Source organism: Heteronotia binoei, chromosome 4 (genome assembly GCF_032191835.1).
Source record: "Heteronotia binoei isolate CCM8104 ecotype False Entrance Well chromosome 4, APGP_CSIRO_Hbin_v1, whole genome shotgun sequence".
NCBI lineage: Eukaryota > Metazoa > Chordata > Lepidosauria > Squamata > Gekkonidae > Heteronotia > Heteronotia binoei.
In genome coordinates this window covers 23,483,513-23,504,576 of record NC_083226.1, presented here as the reverse complement: position 1 = coordinate 23,504,576, position 21,064 = coordinate 23,483,513, and the positions used below count along the sequence as shown (strand labels likewise).

Below are 21,064 nucleotides of genomic sequence, written 5' to 3'. Positions count from 1 at the left end.
CTGGTTCTTTGTGGTTTATGTTGAGCTGCATTAGAATAGCAAATCGAGATGACATGTATGTACAATATCTTGTGTTTGCTCATTGGATTATCCAGGTGAAGTGTAGAATTGGTGCCTTTATTTTTTTGGAAAATTTTTTTCTATCCAATCTGTTTTCAATTATGATGCTGTTTCTGGCTTCGTACTCTACAATTCTGACAAGCCAAGTATATAAACTTTGGGATAGGTCTGAACAATGTTGGCTGTATGGTAGGGCTAACCGAATGTACACTTAGAAGTGGACTCTGTGTTCCTCAGTCCAGACATACACTGTGTATGCACTGGGTGGGGGGTGGGGAGAGCTGTGTTTCCCTCTCATTCAGTAGATGTTAGGTTTTTTACAGTGTGTGAAGTTACCTAGCGGAGCTATTTGGGTCTGTGTGTGTATATTTGAAGGGAAGAATCTTCTTTTTGTTTCAGAGGGGTTTTCAGGAATCAAACACTTGCTTGAACGGATGACAGCTTTTGTTGACATGAAATGTTTCAATGGACTTGAGGTCTCTTGCTTGGTGGGAAGCAAAAAACCATATGTTTGATTAAGGGTATTGTTGGGAGTTTCTTGTACCTTAAGTAAACCTTTGGGGTTGTTTTTAACCCAGTCGTCAGAACATAGCCTGTGTACAAACCTCCCAAAATCATACCAAACCCAGCTATTTAGCGGTTTGTGCTGTTTTTAGGATGCACCCCCCTCCCCCCCCCAAAAAAAAGTTTTCCAGTTACTTTGCTTGTGACAGCCTGGTTGTTTGTTACTTAACATGTATGCGCAGCCCAAGGCAATGCAAGTGTATTTGCAGGACTTTTTTTTTTTTTAAAGCAGGAATGCACAGGAACTCCAGCTGGGTTGGCATCAGGGAGTGTGGCCCAATACGCAAATGAGTTCCTGCTGGCCTTTTCCTACAAAAAAGCCCTGTGGGAAACCATGGTGACATCAGGGGTGTGGCCTAATATGCAAATGAGTCCCCAATGGGCATTTTTTTTAAAAAAAAAAAGCTCTATGTATTTGAAAGTAAGCACACTGAGTTAAGTAAGCCAAGACCTCACTGTCACATATGGCAGATTCAGAGGTCAATATGGGTTGCAAATCTGCAGGTGGGGCCTGGCAATATCCCAGAATTACAACTGATTTGCAGACAAAAGAGATCAGTTTCCCTGGAGAAAAATGACTCCTTCAGCGGATGGACTTTACGATTTTATACACCATTGAGGCTACTCCCTTCCCCAAGTCCAGCACTCCCCAAGACCTCACCCCAGATCTCCAGAAATGTCCCAATCTGGCAACCCTACTCTAGGCCACGAGTCTGTAATCTTGGGAATTTTGAGAATGGATAGTGGGGACTGCAATAAAATGTCTGCCCTGAGGCGATGGGACCAATCTCAAAATGGCTGCCATGCTGGCTATATCCGTCAGCTCTCCACAGGCCCAGTGATACCAGTTGGGCTGCCCTGCAGAATAAATACACTGGAGAAAAAAGAATGGTGCATACGGTAGGCACAGAATCGGAAGTCAAGCTTAAAGTCTTGACTGCTCAGATTCTCTTCAGGAAGCTGTGCGTGCCTAATAGGCCTCTGGCTGGCACTTGAGATCTGGTCACCCGACAGAAAAAATGCAGAATTCGTACAGCTGGTGACTCCAGGCCAGTCACAAAGGTGGGGGACAGCTGGGGCAGGGTGTGGCAGGGACTAGACTATAGATGGAGCAGGAGAGAAAAGACTGCCTAGGGCACTGAGGGCATCTTTGCACAGTGGCACTATTGTAGCTAATGAGGTGTAGTTAAGGGTTGCTGGATTTGGGTTGGGAAATACCTTGGGTGCTGCCTGGGGAAAACATAAGAACATCAGAGAAGCCATGTTGGATCAGGCCAGTGGCCCATCCAGTCTAACACTCTGTGGCTGCAGTCAGACAACAGGCTTAGCGTGATCTGGTTCTGTCTCTAATTAATCCAGGGGTTTTTTGTGACAGAGTTTTGATCATCCCACCATAATCTGCTTCAGTGCATATTCAGATCCATCAGATTATTACTGTGTGGCAACCATGGAGCAAGTGGTCAGGCAGCTCCCCCCATCAGTTATCTTCTGAGCATGTGCAAAAATGCATATGGGAAGCAGCGCTTCAGACTCCTGGCAGGGTGATGACAGCTGGTGGGATTGCTGGAGGAGGCTGCTGGGATATGAAGTGCAGAATGAAGGAAGTGTTTTTGAAACTGTGCCTTGGAGGTTTTCTTAAGAAAAACACAGTATTGAGAAGCTCTCATGAGAGAAAGAGAGAGAGAGATAGAGAGAGAGAGAGATGTCTGTGGACTTCAGATAATAAGTTCACACAGGGTGATTGATGATCCAGAGGCCATTATGCGCATGTCCCTACTTGAGTTTTCAACAAGGGAGTTCAGATTTCCAGGGTGGAAGTGCTGACATCCATAAAGACCGGTGCCTAATAACTCTTCTTCTAAGGCAGGTCAAAACAGGGTGACAGCAACTGGGGAACAGGAGGCAGATGTTGCTGTCTGATCGTGGACTTTAAATTCAGAAGGGAACAGGAACGGTTGTGGATCAAACTGCTCGTCTGATCGCAGCCTGTGGCACATGGTGGCCTAAAACCTGGTGCCAACAGGAGGTCCACCAGCGAGGCCAGAACTCCAGAAGCCCTCCCGCTGTTGCCTCCCCACAAGCACCAAGAATACAGAGCATCACTGCCCCAGATAGAGTGTTCCGTCTGTACTGTACATCCCAAGCTGGCATTGACTAAAGCAGCCACACCCACCGACATCGGGAGCCACCAGAAGATGGTATGCTGTGTCTTCCAAGAGCATAGCTTCAAACACTTTCACTCTTTCTTTGCCTTTCCCCTCTGAAGGGACCTGAAGCAGCTTACAGAAAATTACCAAGATCCAATTTCTCATGAAATACAATTAAAGAAAAACCACCAGCACCTCCTACACCTCCTTGCTGTTCCTTGTCGACAAGGCTGCCCAGGGCTTTTTTTTATAGCAGGAACTCTTTTGCATCTTAGGCAACACTCCTCCTATGTAACCAATCCTCCAAGAGCTTACAGGGCTCTTATTACAGGGCTTATTGTGAGCTCTTGGAAGATTGGCTACATCAGGGGTGTGTGGCCTAGTATGCCAAGGAGCTCCTCCTACAAAAAAAGCCCTGAGGCTGCCTAATACAGGTCACCAGCTGAGAATTCTTTTGACTCTTGTGCTTTGCCTCCCACCTTTAGCCTTTAAGTACTTGCAAGGAGAGGAGAACAAACTCAGCCTGTATCAAGCTCAGCTATGGTTAGCTCGTGGGATGATGATATGTGGACTGGCTGCAGTACTTCTCCTCCCAGGAGTCCCCCAGATGTTCTTTACAGAGCTTTCAGCCTCTGTTTCATAGGTGGCAGTTGTATGGGAGACTACATTTTAGTGACACCTCTGGATTTTGTGCAGATTCTGGAACCATCTGGATATTAGACCAGCACAAGCAGGGCTGCCATTTTCTTGTCTGTCCGAAGGATCTTTTTCTTTGCAGCATTGCCGACTGTCCTTCCTCTCTCCTCTTTCCTTTCCCAGATTCTCTTCGCACAGCAGAAACATATGATACAGCCCCAGGCGCAAGTAAACATTATGTGGTTTTTGGGGTTTTGGAAGGGAAACGTTTGCATTTTCGTTTCCATTCTGACATTTCCAGCCAGCAAACCGCAAGTCCAAGCGAGTGGCAAAACGTGGAGCAAGGAATAACCAATGGAAGTGGGGCGGGGGGGGGGGCTTTGGAAAGCTCCATATTTCAGTTTGTCAATTTGTTCTGTTTTGAAGACTGCTTGGTGCATTCTGTTCTCTTGGGGGACAGCAAGCGGCCAGTGATGGAGGGGAAGGGTGGCTAAAAATCATATGTAGAAAACTTTTAAACTGGTCTCAGCATCTCCAAGCACATCCCAAGCTGGCACTGAGTCCTGGCTGAAGCAGCCACACCCATCAACATCGGGAACCACCGGAAAATGTTTTCAGTTGTGGGCGCATGTGAGTGAGTGTGTGTGTGTGTGTGTGAGAGAGAGAGAGAAGTGGGGGGTGGGGAAAGAGAGAGAGAGATCTATGCCACTGGTTTTCTTAGGGTTGCCAGGTCTGTGTTGGAAAATACTTTGGAGGGGGATACAGGAGAGGGTGGGGTTTGGGAAGGGGAGGGGCCTCAACGTGATACAATGCCATAGAGTCCACCCTTCAAAGCAGCCATTTTCTCCAGGGGAGCTGATCTCTGCCAGCTGGAGATCAGTTGTAAAAGCAGGAGATCTCCAGGCTTCACCTGGAGGCTGGCAACCCTAAGTCTGGGACAACTTGGCATTCACACCCTCTGCTTTGGGTGTGAATATGAAACAAATACCTAAGCGACCCGAATTACTCTTACTTTCTTTATGGATTGATGTCAATGTACCTAAACCGACAAAAATTTTAATTGAATTTTTACTAGCAGTGGCACAAATTTCTATAGCATTTAGGTGCAAATCACCCTCAATTTCTTTATGGTTTGATAATATCTGGAGATTTTTTTTGTTATGGAAAAAAATTGTACTATAATCAACATAGACGAATTCCTGAGTGTAATTCTGACTTTCCAGTGATTTGGTTACCCCTGTTAAATTATATGGTTTTAATGGATAAAGTTCCAAGTCATGTATATCCTGTAGATCTGTTGCAATTCTAATCTGATTATTATCTCCATGGGAGCTAATCTCTGTCAGCTGGAGATCAGTGGTAAAAGCTGGAGGTCTCCAGGCCCCACCTGGCAACCCTAGGTTGTCTACTGCTGGAAAAGCAGAGAGCACTGAAGGTACCGGGTACATATCAGCATGGTGGCCATCAAGCCAGCCTGGGCATAGTGTGAGCCACTGAACCACGTGTGGTCCATTAGCCTGATACTGTGGCCTGCTGTGTGCTTGATAACTCTCCTGTTTTGGGAGTGGAATGTTATTGAGCTGCTGAGCGCTTGCACTTAACTTAGCTGGTTAAAATTTGCTTAGGCCTGGGGTGGGGGGGTGGGGGTCTGTTTTTTAAATGAGAGGTTAAGGCGGGGATTGATAACTGCCAGCACATGTGCTGACTAGTGGCCACCGGCCCAAGCAGCTGAGGTGAGCCGCTGAGGTGTTGCCAGTGCTCCTGAGACTGGCAGCCTGGGAGAAGATAACTGGCTGTAGCTTATGCCCGTGATAATGCCTTCCCAGACCTTCACAGCCCAAGCTGTGTTTGGGGTGGGTCTCAGAGGAGCTGGCAGTGCAGTTGGAATTCTGTTCGCACCCAGGGTGTCCAGTGAAATACAACCGTTATAACTCCTCCATGTCAATTGTTTGCTTGTATATCAAAAATCTTCACAGGTAGATGTTGTATATTGAGGAGGTGTTTGTCCCATAAATGTTTTCTACCCAATTTAACTTAAATAAAAGACATTTCCTGTCAGCAATGCGCTAGTCAGATATCCACATCTTGGGATCCCCTAACCTATGGGCACCTTTGGAATTCTGATCCAGCTTGGTGAGCGCAGCCACAAAATGGCTTCCAGAGAAGGGGCTGCCAGTCACAAAAATGGCTACTGCAGTATACCTTTGATCACACAGTGAAGATCCTTGTGCAGCGGTGGCAGCTGTCACCAAATCAATGTTATAAAAAATCTGCAGAGCCAATCAAATCTCTACTGTCCAATCGGAAGCTTTGTTGGCCATACTTCCTTCCTAAAAACATATGGCAGGCACCAGGAAGGGTGTTGTTGGACCTCCAGAGGGATTGGTTGGCCACTGTGTGAGGCAGGATGTTGAACTAGATGGATCATGTGCAGGGCTTTTTTTGTAGCAGGAACTCCTTTGCTTATTAGGCCACACACCCGTGATGTAGCCAGTCCTCCAAGAACTTATGGGGCTCTTCTTACAAGGCCTACTGTAAGCTCTTGAAGGATGGGCTACAGCAGTGACTAGGATTTGTAAAGGAAATGGAGATGTACTCTGCCTTTTATTTTGCCGTGGCTGGTGGTGATAGACAATGAGCAGGGCTTTTTTTTTTTTGTAGCAGGAACTCCTTTGCATATTAGGCCATACACCCCTGATACAACCAATCGTCCTGGAGCTTGCAGCAGTCCCTGTACTAAGAGCCCTGTAAGCTCCAGGAGGATTGGCTGCATCAGGGAGTGTGTGGCCTAATATGCAAAGAAGTTCCTGTTGCAAAAAAACCCACAACCCTGACAATGAGAATGACGCCTTTTGTCAGCCCAACGTGATTCCTGCATTGTGTTTGTTTGAAAGAGAGGAGGATGTGAGTTTAAAAAAAAAAAAAAAAAAAAGCCGGGCCCACCAAAGTAAGTTGGCAGTTGTTTGCAAAGACACGGTGCTCCATGGGCAAGCCCAAACTAGAAGCATTCGCAAAGATCCGGACGTATCCCCTGACCTGCTCTAGCATATTGTCCTTATGAATTGTGCCTTGCTGGGTCTTGCTTTCTCATTTCTCTCCTTCTGCCTGGGCTTACAGCCACCTTACAGGATGAATCCTTTGCTCGACATCTGTCCTTCCAATCCAGAGCCACCCTTGGACTGGAGGCCTGGGATTCCCTGATTTTATTTCTCTGAAGGCTGTCTCAGGGAAATAGCATCTCTATGCACCGGATGGAGAGAGCTGTCACATACAGCTGTCCTTTCAGAGTGAGAGCCTTTCCAGGGAAATAAAAACACCACTGTGTCTGTTGCTGTGGCACTATTGGCTGCTCCCCCCAGCATTCATGCGCCAGTATGTGCGGGTGCTCCGACTTATCCCTGGGGTCAAAAAGAATGCCCCTGCGTGCCGGAGCTCCCTGATCCAGCTGCTACGGATAGATCTGTTGCCAGCCTTTTGCAAGCCGGCAAGTTGCTAATTGTGCCTTGGCGTTACTGTCTCCACCGCGTGGCGTGTCATCTTCTGCGGATTTCGTTTACGGGGATGCGAGAGAGGCTCTGAAATCAGCAGATACTTTCATTTCCCCTCTTCCTTCTCCCCCTGCTGTCTAAAATCAAAACCAGCTTTTTGGATTAGTCATAATTTATTTAAGAAAGGAGGCGGGGGGGGGGGGAGAGAAAAAGTAATTTTCCACTCTAATCCGGCCTGACAAAAGCACACATGCTGTGGGGGGAAAGAGCAATTCAGACCAGCTTGGTTGGAATAGCCATGAGTCGGAGTGGATGATTTCAGGGAGGAGTGGTGGTGTTGGCAGTGACAGATGCACCTGAAGAGGGTAGAGGAGGCATCCTTTTACAAGCACACCCCCCCCCCCCCCCTGTTTTTCCTCTCTTTGTCCTCCATTAGTTTATCTATCCTATCAGTTTCAACCCATTTCCTTGTTTCGGATGAGCAGAAAGAAAGGACAGTATTAACCAGAACAACAAGCTTGAATCGAGAGGTTAATCAACAAGAACTTCAGGTGATTAATTAGCAAGGCCAGTTTTAGTGGTTTGGGTGACAAAGGAGGCTTACATCCTGAGGCTGTTTGGATTGTCAGTTGTATGTTGTTGCAGCAGGGAAAGAAAAGGAGGAGGATTAAAATATGGCCTCTGTCTTAGATGATAAAGGGCAGCCTTTGTTTATTGTGAACACTAAGGGTGGAAAGTAGGGTAGCCAACTCCAGCTTGGGAAATTTCTGGAGGTTTGGGGATGGTGTCTGGGGAGGGCAGAGTTCGGGAAAGGAAGGGAGCTCAGCATGGATATGATACCTCAGATTCTACCCTCTGAGGTAGCCATTTTCTCCTCAGGAACTGTTCCCTGGGTCAAAATCTAGGGTCAATCCAAACCCGATCCCAGAGTCAGAGTTCAGTCTAAAGGTCAGTTACCAAGAGAGCAGAGCCCAGTTCAAAGCATTATACAGGAAGCAAGGTCCAGCAGTCGAAGGTCATTCATAAGAGCAGGAAGAAAAACGTCAGAGTCAAGAGCCAGTCCAAGGGTCACAAGAGCAGTGGCCACTGAATCAAAAAGCAGTAACTTGTCACTTCCACAACATGCAACCTCCCAGCACTGGGGTTTTATAGGCACTTCCTTACAAGCCTTTGTTAACAGCCAGCTGCTTGGGAGTACTGCTGCAGCTACTCCAGGCTTTCAACTGCAAGCAGCTGGCACTGGGCAGGAGACGTGGACTCTGTCTCCTTGCTTGCAGCTCCCTTCTGAGCTCTGTCTCGGCACTCAAAGGGTGGAGAAGCACCTGGTGGACTGATCTCACTTAACTGGGTCTCACCTGCTGCATCAGGAGAGCTCGGTGCTGGTGGCTCTGGGTCAGCTGGTGGTGGTGAGCCTTGATTAGTCTGCAGCTCCTCTGCTGTTAGTTCAGGGCTGACTACATGAAGCTCCTCTGCACCTGCTTGTCTCAGGATTGCATGTCTCAGGCTGATGCATGATACTCTGTAGTCTAGAGATCAGTCATAATTTTGGAGAATCCTGGATCCCACCTGGAGGGTGGCAAACCTAGTGGAAAGCCATGTTTGGGAACCCTAGTGGAGGCACATTATGGGGAGCTCCTCTAAAATGTTCTGTGAAGTTCCCCCTTTGTGGTAACACCATCACCCTGAAATACCTCAAAAAAGCACCTGTTTCCGTGATATAGGTCAGCCAGGGCTCAGTGAGTGCTCCTTAGGAGAAGGTTCCTCAGAGGAAGAAGAGCCAGGTGTAGCCAGCTCTGAGTCAGCAGAAGCCAGCAAGCAGGAAGACAAAACAGCAACAGCTGGTGCAGAGCCACCAACAATCTCCAGCCCTGTGTCAACAGATGCATCTAAGTTGATTGTTGCCAGCCCTCCACTATCACCCACACCCTTTGAGCACTGCAGACTGAGGCTACAAGCAGGATTTCAGGAGAGAGGGTAGAGTGCTCACCTCCTGGTCTAATGCCAGCTGCTCGAGTACTTGCAGAATTACTTCTGAGCAGCTGGCTGCAAGTTTGGCCCTTAGGCACATGCCGATAAAAACCAGCACGGGTGTGGAACTAACGGTTAGGTGTGGAAGCAGTAGGGCATTCTTCTGCTGACTCTGTGACTACTGGTTCCAGACTTTGTTTTTTGGCTGTGCTTCACTTCTGCTTGCAAGTAACCCTTGGACTGTTTGAGTATGCATCTTGGACAACTCCTTGGTAATTACTGGGTCTCTTGGCTCTGAACTCTTAACTGGACTCTTGGCTTAATCTCCCTTGCTTGAATTTTGACTGTCTTCCTGAAATCTATCTTTGTTGTGCCTGACTCGTGACCATCAAGGGTAGTCCATCACTGGTGTTTTTCAGGGTGGGCCTTTTGGCACTGTTGGCTGTATGATCCCATTCCTCTTCCCCCTTCCTACTGCAATAGATTTACCCAGGTGTAATCTTACAGTATCTCTGTCTCTTATTTTTACCCCATTTTTTCCTCCAACATGCTGAGGAGAGCAGACATTTTATTTATGCATTATTTATTTAATTATTGAAATATTTACAGCCCACCTAAAAGTAAGTTTGTTCTTACAGCCCAGTGCAGTTTCCAAATCCAACAAATATTGTGTATAATAAAACCCAAATAACTGCCCTGTCCCCCCTCCTCTTCTTATGAAAAGCTCTGGCAAAGTTAATGGCCTCACAGAGCCTCCTATATGTGTTTAGAAACGCCAGTCCCTCATCTCATCTGGTTGGGAGCTATTACAGAAGAAGCACATAATTTGGTGGACATCTGGTGGACTTCCACTAGGCAGTGGCCTGAAGACTGCAGTTTTCTTTCCCCCATTTTATCCTCATAACAACAATTTGAAGTGGGTTCGGCTGAGAGGGTGTGACTGGCCCATGGGCAACCACTGAGCTTTACTGCAAAGGTGGGATTTGAACCTGGGTCTGGTCAGATGACCTGGGATGAGGCAACAAGTAGATACAAAACATGTTGGCTCTTTTTGTATCAAAGGTTGTTTTTTTTTTTTTGGGGGGTGAGTCTTGAAAGATGGTTTGAGATCTTAATGTTAAAGGCTGCCCAGCAATGTGGTGTATTATTTACAGCTCTTCTCATAATACTTTCGCAGGTTTTTCCTCAGATGGGCTGTAAATGGTTCAGGCCACGGATCACCTATCGCTCCCCTGGAGAGAATGCCTGTCAGTCTAATGGTTCTTGAAATTTCCCTCCTCGCTCGATTGAGTCCTGCAAATCCCCTTTACCAGAATGGTTTTTTAAAAACTTTCACCGCGTTTACATCTGTGGAGAAAGGCTTTTCTGAATTTGACTGGCCGTACCTTGTTCCTGCTTGACTTCTTAGAATGTTTCCTCACAAATCAGCGCATACAGTGGTCCTGAATTGGTAGTCATTTTTACTTCCTGGGGCTTTCTGCTTTTGTAAAACAGCAGAAAAACAAGGTAGAAGCCTTCTGAAATAGTATCTTGATGGGGTGGTGAGGGTGATAAGGATTTCTAATGGAGAATTCTCAGTGCCTCAGACTCCACAGCAACACATAGTTGCATACTGAGCTATCTGTGCCCTGCGACAATCAGTTTTCAAGCATATTTTCCTTTGTGGAGAAAGCAAATCCAGTCACAAATGATTATGTATAGTACGATAGTTCAGTATCCAGCCCTGTGAGGGTGTAGCTCGAGCCCCAGAAATCGTTATGAAATGTGCACACATTTGATATTTGGGTGAGGCCTAACTCTTTTCAGTTTCTCAGGGCAGTGGGGTGATAGAACCCCATATATCCTTTCATGTGTAACAAAATGTAATGGCATACTTGTAAAACCACAGTGCACTTCCTGCCTCCTGTGTCTTACAGGCACATGTTTCTGGGATCTAGGATTGGCTGACTCGATGTTTCTCTGAGTTAGGATTGGCTATGGCTCAATGCCATGCATTCGCCTCATTTCCACAGTACCTATTGAGGTGTGTAAATTTTCCATTTACGTACCTAAACATGCACTGAAAATGCCTTCTCCCCCCTCCCCTGCAAGAGTATGGAGAAACAGGTTAAGGAATCCCTGAGGTAACAAGAACATGTGCAATCCTGAGCAAAGTTTCTCTCTTCTAAGCCTTCTGGTACCAATGGGCTTAGAAAGGTATAAGTCCATATAGGACTGCATGGTGACCCTGGATGGGGTGGAGGGATGCGGGTTGCCTGTGGAGGCTGTTGATTCTTATTAAAGATCTGCCCTTCTGGGCTTCTTTTAGCTTGGAGAAGGGGAAAAAACAGGCACCCGTCTTATTCCTGTTCCCCCCACCCTCCCCTCGATGTGGTTTAATAAAGCAGCATTGGTAGTGGGGGTGGAGGTTTCATTTGGGGGAATAGTAACTTGGGGGCAAGGGAGATTTAGCCTCCCCTTCTCCAGACCTGCAGCTTTGATTCCGTATTGGAACCTCCCCCCCCACCCCCCCCCCCCAAAAAAAACAAAACAAAAAAACCCTTGCTTTTGGGGACTGGAAATGTAATTGGGTAACTCAAATATCACACGGCTCTGACATGATTAGAGAAGCACTTCTATAGGCTGGGCAACCAGGAAATAACTCCTTCCTGCTGGGCACTGAACTGTATTTCTTATGGGATTGCAGGGGTGGGAGTGGGGACATCTGAGAGCTTTTGTAGCTCCTGTGCTATGCTTCATCACAAATCATGTGCCTCTGAATCAAATTGTCAACTTCCTTCTCTTGGTAGATGCTGAAGGTTCTAAAGGAGGAGGCATCACGCGCCTCTTTTGAAAAGAGCCCATTACAATCTCCCAAGATGTGTCTCTCCTCTGTCCCCTCCTCCCTCCAAAATTCAACAAGGTTATAGTGGCCTGCTGGATTATGCTTGCTCATCAATGAGTTACCAACCAGCAGTACGTCCCTTCTAGATATCCATTGTCCAGGCTTCAGATGAAAGGCTGGTGAGTCACGTTCGGCGGACCTTTAGCTAACAGAAGCCACCACTAGTCAGTCTGAAAAGGATCAAAACAGGTCAACTTTGCATGGCCTTCAAAGCTTGCGCCCGGTGAGTCAGTGCTCTGGCCCGTAAGAGCTCTTTTGGACAAGGCGATAACAAGGAAACCTGGTTGCGGCGTAGGAATAAGTCTTTCCCTTTGTCCTTTCTCGGGAAAGTAAACTGAGCAAATGATTAACAAGGTCAACCCAGAGAGGAAAGCAGCGTTCATTTCAGGGGGGCATGTGCAAGAGAACTTCCCTCTGAGTTGTGCCCAGTTTAATTGAGAGGGAAGGAATAAGAAGGAGAAGAAGATATAGATTCTTTTAATGGCCGTCCCGGAGAAGTCATTTGAAACCAACGGAGTAGAGGTTGGCATCAGATTGAGTGTTACACTGAATAATAGTGCAGTGCGTTTCCAACAGGATGATTTTCTAGTAGTGTGGATTTTTAAAAGATAAAATCATGCCACATTAGCATACTTTAGCTCTTCAGTGGCTATGTTTGGAGCTCTTGTAGCGTTGGAGTGTTTCTTGGAGACCCCAGTTGGAAGGATATTTCAGGGTAAAGTGCTGAGGACCATTCTGCATTTTGTCTCCTTTCAGCGCCTCTTTTCATGTGGATTTCCCTGTGCTTGCCTTATGAAGACTCCATGCCCTTCTTGTCCTGCAGAACGTCAGATGAGGTCACTGTGATGTACAGAAGATGGTGGGACTTCTCAAGAAGCTACTTGAACCGTAGCAGCACTGTAAGGATGAAGAGAAGAGCCATGGGAATAGTTTGGCTCTGGATTGCCTGTCTTCTTGGCCTGGCAGCTTCTCTAGAAGGTAAGGGCAGCTTTAATTTGATGCAACTGGGTTTTGCTGCATCAGGTGAAGGGGTGTCCATCTTTTCTAGAACTTGATTCACAGCTAATGGGCACTGGTGGTCAGTTGATTTATCTACAGGTTTCATGGAGGTGACCCTGACCTGGATGGCTCAGATAGCCTGGTCTTGTCAGATCTTAAAAACGAAAAGTCTGCCATGAAAACATCATGATGTGATGTCACCCCAGAGTCGGAAACGACTGGTGCTTGCACAGGGGACTACCTTTACCTTTTAGTTAGTATTAGGATGGGAGACCACCAAGGAAGGTCAGGGTTGTGATGCAGAGGCAGGCAATAGCAAACCACCTTTGAATGTCTCTTGCCTTGAAAATCCTATGGGGTCAATTGTGACTTGATGGCACTTTACACACACACAGGTGGCTCAGAAGATTTTGATGGTTACATGGTGATTCTTGATGGGCCATGCATGTTAAATACCCAGTAGCTTTGATCGGGTGTGTGTGTGTGTGTGTGTGTGTGTGTGTGTGGAATTCTAGCAGGAGCTCCTTTGCATATTAGGCCACACACCCCTGATGTAGCCAATCCTCCAAGATCTTACAAGGCTCTTTTTGGTAAGCCCTTTGAGGATTGGCTACCTCTGGGGTATGTGGCCTAATATACGAAGGAGCTCCTGCTAGAATTCCATCCCTGGCTATGACACACTCCACAACTTCGATGTTTAGCTTATAGTTTTGAACCCAGCCAGCCAAGATTCTTGTTTGTTGGGAGGACTGGTGCCAGTCTGTCTCTCTATTAATCTGCTCCCCCTTATTGATCTTGTGTCTTTATAAACAGATATTTCAAAAAGCAAAGTGACCCTAACCCTAAAACTTCCCACCATTCAAGGGAGGAGGGAGTTTCGCGCACAACAATACTAAACATTCTGAAAGCAAGCCCTGGAAGATGTTTGAATAAGCTGAGATCATCACATCTGTTCCTTGTGGTTTATAAAGAAGAAAAAGTTTCAACATGTGTTACTGATCAAAATATTTTTTTTGCCATCAAGTCACCGCCAACTTATGGCAGCCCCGTAGGGTTTGCAAGGCAAAAGATGTTCCGAGGTGGTTTGCTATAGCCTGCCCCTGCTCAGCGACCCTTGGTGGTCCCCAATCCAATACAGACCGGGACCAACCCTGCTTAGCGTCTGAAATCTGACAAGATCAGGTTAGCCTGGGCATGTGCAGGGTGCAAGGTGCCAAAAATCCAAGGAACAAAGTATATTTTTTAAAACGAGTAAAACAAGAAGAGCCAGTTTGGTGTAGTGGTTAGGTGTGCGGACTCTTATCTGGGAGATCCAGGTCTGAGTCCCCACTCCTCCACTTGCACCTGCTGGAATGGCCTTGGGTCAGCCATAGCTTTCGCAGCGCTGTCCTTGAAAGGGCAGCTTCCGGGAGAGCTCTCTCAGCCCCACCTACCTCACAGGGTGTCTGTTATGCAGGAGCAATGTAAAGGAGATTGTAAGCCACTCTGAGATTCAGAGTGGAGGGTGGGATATAAATCCAATATCTTCTTCTAATGTGGATTTTAAGGCAGTAGCGTAGTGGTAAAAGGAAGTTTGTACAGTGATCTGCCATAATCCATATTTAGTTGTGATCAAAATGTTTCTATACTGCCTTACTAATCTTTCAAGGTGTCTAACAGCAAGAAAAAATATAATAAAATGAAGTATTTAAAAAATAAATTGCCAAAAAAGAAAAATTAAACCCCAAGTCAATTAGTGTAAAATTTCCTACTGAAACCAACTTGACCAATCTCCCCTTTTAGCTGGACATCTAAACTTACCCTAACAAAAAACTTTGAAAAGGATGCTCAGAATCTTCTTTGGAAATTTGTAGCCTTTGAATTTAAATCTTGCTCACAGCTCACAACCAACTGGTAGTTCTGATCAGGGGTGGAATTCTAGCAGAAGCTCCTTTGCATATTAGGCCACACACCCCTGATGCAGCCAATCCTTCAAGAGCTTACAAAAAAAAAAGCCTTGTTAGCTCTTGGAGGATTGGCTACATCAAGGGTGTGTGTTCTAATATGCAAAGGAGCTCGGGCTAGAATTCCACCCCTGGTACTGATACTGTACACCTATTACATGGTTGAAGGTTTAATGTCATTTCAAGATTCTTGTGAGAAGAAATGAAAATGTCAGTGGAAACCAATTATATTCTTATTGACTGGGACAAAGTAATAGAGAGTGATTACAGACTCTTCCCTTGGATCTCTAGGGAAGCTTCATTTTTAATATCTTGGTGGTGTGTGGGACACCGTGTGAAAGAGAGAGGGAAGACGACGACAGTTCTGCATGTTTTATTGGCAATTGGATGATAAAAAGGTCACCGTTCAAGGTTCCCCGTGCGTAGGTTATATCCCCGCCAGACTAATTGAATTTCATGTATTTATTTTTAATTTCAATGTTTATGTCGCGTCTTTTTGGTCTCTCAAAGCGACTAATGGCAAGGAAACATGCAAGGGACAACAATATTAAAAAATCTGTTGCAAAAAAATTTAATAAAATCAGTTGCAAAAAATTAATAAAACCAAATCAGCCAATATGAAATGTGGCATAGAGTCCCATCTCTCCATTTAGACAGAGGTGTAAGCTTGCCGAAACAAGGAAGCCGTTGCTTTGAGTTTCCTTTGGGATTGGCATTCCTTTGAGAGGCTTTACGCTGTATCTTTAATCTTCCACGTTTGCCGGTTAAGGGGAAAATGCTGTTCAAACAACTCACAAAGAGGAGCTGATGCCGGTGATAACAGAAGAAAGAAATTTTACTTACAAAGTTAGAAGTACATCTTACATGACACATTCATGTAGGTACATTTAACTTACTGTGAGCAGATTAACTTCAAAAAGGTTCACTTGCTACAGCTCCAAGCCCAGGTAAGAGAGAAAAGAAGAGAGATTGTCTATAAGATGACAAACCGAAGACGAGGGCCGAAGAGGCTCAATATCTAACTGAAGAGAGGGTGGGGCCAAGTATACCTGAGTGGGAGAATTCTCTTAATGCTTTCCCTACAGATCCTCTTGCAAGTGGAGTTGCACCCTTTGGGTTTCCAGACCTTCAGGTTAGACCCTTTGGGTTGCCATGGCAGCCCATAATGTGAATATGGAGGACACAGGATGTGTTGCTTAACCAGGGAGGTTAGGTTATGTTGAATCAGCAGGCTAGGGAAAGGCGGTGGGGAAGGGCGAGGGCAGGCGAAGCGTGAGGGAATGTGAAATAACCCGAGAGTGTTGGAGAGGGAAGAGCAGAGGTGCTGTCAGCAGCCCCGTTGCTGGGCCACAGAAAATCCCTGCGGCCACATGTGCTCACTGACCTGAACCGTTTCATGAGGAATACTCATCTTTCTCTCACACATGAGAGCCCTTTGGAAAGAGCTGGTTGGAAAGGAGGAGTAACATATGGGGAGACTGGGAAAGGGTCTGAGGAAAGACTCTGGAAACAACAACAATGGTGGTCGTGTGGGGTGAAGAAGGAGGTAGAGGAGGATTGATGAGAAGGGAAAGAGTGTCTGGTTGGAGATGAAATGGAGGGGCGAAGATGTGTTTGTGACAATGAAAGAAAGGCGAAAGGTGTAGTGGGTTGAGAAAAGGGTGAAGAATTCCCGTCTTGTCAGGAAGCGCCTCTGCTGAAGTGAAAGGATTCATGTGTTGTGCTGTTATTTGTGAAAATTCAAGTCTATTGTAAAAATCAGGGGTGTTTTTATGTAACAGGAACTCCTTTGCTTGTTAGGCCACACACCCCTGATGTAGCCAGACCTCCTAGAGCTTACAGTAGGCCCTGTACTAAGAGCCCTGTAAGCTCCAGGAGGATTGGCTACATCGGGGAGGTGTGGCCTAATATGCAAAGGAGTTCCTAATAATACTGCCAACCTCCAGGTGGGACCTGGAATCCTCCTACAGCTGACTTCCGGACTACAGAGATCAATTCCCTTGGAGCAAATGGCAGCTTTAGAGGGGCTTCTCTATGGCATTATAACCTGCTGAGGCCTACCCCCTTCCCAGAGCCTGCCATCCCCCAATCTCCAGGAATTTCCCAACCGGTAGCTGGCAGTCCTAGTAAAAGCTCATGTATCTCTTCAGTGGCTGAGTATACATGGAAGGGTCAGGCACTCCTTCTGTTGTATTCATGGTGGGGGGAATTGGCCTGTGCCATTCACAGCCTGCTGGTACAGTTGGGGGGCAACTCCATGTGGGGTTTTTTTGCCATTTATATTTTGGCTTTTTCCCATTTTATAAAATAAGAGTTTGAACTGGCTCTTGGTGGGTGTGAACTGGCTCTTGGTCTGAGTCCTTTGTTATCATAAGTGGGGGTAGAGGTATATTCACATACTCTTGCCAATTTTTTTTGACTGTGGAAACATGTGAGAAATTGGAACTCTTCACCCCTAGTCGGCAAGGTAATCTCTTCCCTCTCTGAACACCGTATTTATTCATTTTTAGATAGCGTGGGTCAAGGAGACCCATGTTCAAATCCTCTCACTGCCAAAAAATTTGCTTGGTGACTTGGGACAGTTACTCGGTCTCAGCCTAAAGCTCTTGTGAGGATAAAAAGGAGGAGAGGAGAAAGATGTGCATTGCTGTTCTTGGCAAAGAACGGGATAAAAAATGTGCTGAACAAAACACCTCTTTTGCCATCTGCAACCACAGCCACAAATTCTGGCTCCAGGAAAGATGGCAAAATAGGCTTGATTATACTTGGAAAAATATTGGACAAAGAACATTCATTCAGACTTCTTCTGAAGTTCCAAGCAGCTGGCTTCTCCCAAGAAACAAGTTTACTTGTGTTTACCGTCCCTAGGCAGCATGCCAAGCGATTAGTCAAAGTGGATGTCTGTTGTGCCTCTCTTCCTGAAGTGCTTTATGCTGGTGCCCTTCAGCTGAGAGTCATTCCAAGCTGAGCTTTACCACAGTTTTCCAGCATGGCATCTCTTTCAGGGCACAGGGCATGCATTTGCTCACATGGTTGCGTTATATTTGGTCCATTTAACACTGAAACGCCTAGTTTCTACTTGGTTTGGAATTAGTACCACAACAGAGCCTCGGGGCTGTCTGTTTCAATACGTTTATTTATTTGTTTCATTTATACCTCACCAGTGGGGTCCTTTTTTTGTAGCAGGAACACCTCTGCATACTAGGCCACACCCCTCTGGTGCAGCCAATCCTCCTGGAGCTTACAGTAGGCCCTGTACTAAGAGCTCTGTAAGATCTCGGAGGATTAGCTACATCAGGGTTGTGTGGCCTAATATGCAAAGACGTTCCTGCTACAACCCCCCCCCTCCTGAGTTTAACCAAGATTAGTCCTAGCGGCGAATGCCATAGCCATATGCCAGTTTCTGATGCTAAGATTGCAATTTCTTCTTGTGCCCAATTCTGACCCAGTTTAAGTCATATGTGGGGAGGTATCTTCTGCATGTTGCTTGGAGAAAGAAGTTTTGGTTAGAATAGCCCACCCTGACTTTGGAAATCCTAGGGAGTGGGGATGGGGCCTGCAGAGGGTGCGGTATGGGAAAGGGGGGTGGGAATCTCACTGGAACACAGTGCCATAGAGTCCACCTTCCAAAGCATCCGTTTTCTCCAGGGGAACTGATCTCTGTTGCCTGGAGATCTGCAGTTATCCCAGGAAATCTCCAGTCACCACCTGGAGGTTGGCAACACCACCCATAAGCTGTGCTTTTCCAAAGAGCGTCCACTCTGCCGAATTTTAAATCTCTTTGTGGCATTTTAGGAGGCTGGGTTTTTAACTAGATTGTTTCCATTGATTTGGGTTTTTTGCTGTTTGTTTGTTTTTTTTTCTTAAGTAAAGCTGTTTGCGATTGTTGCTTTTGTGGTAGTTTTTTGAAAATGGAAATTTCCCTTGAGAGCTTTTTGCTAGAAAGAAGTATCAACATTTACCTAAGTAATATGTAAGTAGATATTTCACTGTGGGTTTCTGCTCCCAAAACCTTGGCATTAGTCAAGAAATTTGGACACTAGACCAAATGTTTGGCTTTCTTGCTCATCTGCACATGTGTGCAGAACTTGCAGCTGGCCCAGAAGTTTAGAAGATAACACATAGCTTGGTCAATTTTTCCCCAGGTCATTTTGGACCAAATTGTAGAGCTCTGCTTTACAATGTGGTATGTATGTTATTTTTACTATGACCAGGCTTCATTTTGGACAAGAGTTCACAGGAGCAGAGCTCTGAAACCTCTAAATTTTATTGTGCTCTTTCTTTCTTAATAGTGCCCCCCCTCCAATACTTGCTTCTGGGCTCCATTGTTCAATCCCCCGGGAGAACTTTGCTGAACTCTAAGATTTGACAAACTTTCTCATATTCCCCCCCCCCCCCCCAACAAAAAATTGGGAAAATAACCGAAACATATCAAGCAGACAGATGGAAATCTTCCTTATGCCACTGTGGCCCTATAGGAGAAACTACTTTAAAAAGTATGATGGGAGTAAGGTTTTATGATGACCATTCTAATTCAAGAAGCATTTTAAGGTAGATACTGAACTGATATAATTTAGTACACCTTTCTATGATGTCTGGGTGTGTGTGGCATGTGCAAATGAGCTCTGGCACCTCTCTTTCTGCAAATTGATCCCTGACTATGATGTTTCTTGGGCCCACACGGTATTACAGAATTGCCAGATCCTATCGGCAAATAGAAGGGGAAGACATGGAAGTAGTGACAGACTTCACATTCCTGGGATCCAAGATCACTGCAGATGGTGACTGTAGCCATGAAGTGAGAAGATGTTTGCTCCTTGGGAGGACAGCTATGGCAAACCTAGGCAGTAGAGACATCACTAGTCCATTTAGTCAAAGCGATGGTATTCCCAGTAGTAATGTATGGCTGTGAGAGTTGGACCATAAGGAAGGCCGAGCGCAGAAGAACAGATGCTTTCGAATTGTGGTGCTGGAGAAGACTCTTGAGAGTCTGTTGGACTGCAAGAGGATCAAATCAGTCAGTCCTAAGGGAAATCAACCCTGACTGTTCCCTGGAAGGTTAGATGCTGAAGCTGAAGCTCAAATCCTTTGGCCACCAAATGAGAAGGGAGCACTCACTGGAGAAGACCCCGATGCTGGGAAAGACAGAAGGCAAAAGACGAAGGGGACGGCAAAAGATGAGATGGCTGGACAGCGTAACTAACATGAATTTGAGCTGACTTCCGAGGATGGTGGAAGACAGGAGGGCCTGGCATGACTTGGTCCATGGGGTTGCAAAGAGTTGGACTTGACTGTGCAACTGAACAACAACAAAATGTCTCCTGCTGGAGGTGCCCTGTAATATTTTAGGAGGAATGCGTGTGGCAGCTTCCCTTTGCAACGGGTGAAAGAGCATGAATGGCATGGTGTATTTTTCAACTACACATAACCAGTGTAGCCTGTTCATTTACACCCATCCACACAACTTCCCTTACTGTGTAGTGGGGCCCTTATTTTTATGACAAAACTGTAATTTATTTAAAGCTTCACTAGCAAAATAATATATTTTTAAAGCTCGCTACTTCATTCGACCATGTCAAAATTATGATTCAGCTCCTCTTCGGGATGAAATAAGTAAGATTAAATTTGCAGGGGGGGCATTTCTATATTGCATTTCTCTACGGAGCAACTTAACAGCAGATATCATGTTACAGTAAATTACGGCTGGCTAGGATTGGCCTACTTTATGACTGCAGAAAATTTTATTGAACATGTAAGAAATTTATGTTACAAAGATTGTTAAACTCACTTTAAGGGAATCAAATGTATTAGAAGAATGCTGGATACTGAAGACAGCAGGGAACGAGAGGGTGGCTTGGCAGTTTGGAGGATTTACTTCGAAGACTGTCAAAAGGTGTTTGGAATGATTAGAGGGAATTAACGCCTGTATTTAGGACTCAGTAACGGAAGGGGTAAGATTCCTGGGATTACACTTCAGTGACACACACAGGTCTTGGAACTAGTACTACTTGGGTGCAGTTTCAGTCACATGTTCAGCTGAACACACATTGAACATAACATGAGATTATGTTCACACACACCCCGTCCCCTCAGTGCATGTATTTAAAAATATCAAGTGTTTGCTGTAGTGGTTAAGTGCACAGACTCTTATCTGGGAGAACCAGGTTTGATTCCCCACTCCTCCACTTGCAGCTGCTGGAATGGCCTTGGGTCAGCCATAGCTATGGCAGGAGTTGTCCTTGAAAGGGCAGCTGCTGTGAGAGCCCTCTCAGCCCCACCCACCTCACAGGGTGTCTGTTGTGGGAGAAGAAGATAAAGGAGATTGTAAGGCGCTCTGAGTCTCTGATTCAGAGAGAAGGGCGGGGTATAAATCTG

General features: G+C 45.9%; 1 protein-coding gene across 1 annotated transcript in view; it reads left to right on the top strand.

The window, feature by feature from the left end:
• Positions 1 to 21,064, top strand: part of LOC132570380 (ephrin type-B receptor 5) — a 245,887-nt gene that overhangs the window by 62,144 nt on the left and 162,679 nt on the right. Inside the window, exon 2 of the mRNA XM_060236947.1 lies at positions 12,504 to 12,725. Within this exon, the coding sequence (XP_060092930.1) occupies positions 12,515 to 12,725 (211 nt within the window). The 5' untranslated portion in view covers positions 12,504 to 12,514. The remainder of the gene's footprint in view (positions 1 to 12,503; positions 12,726 to 21,064) is intronic.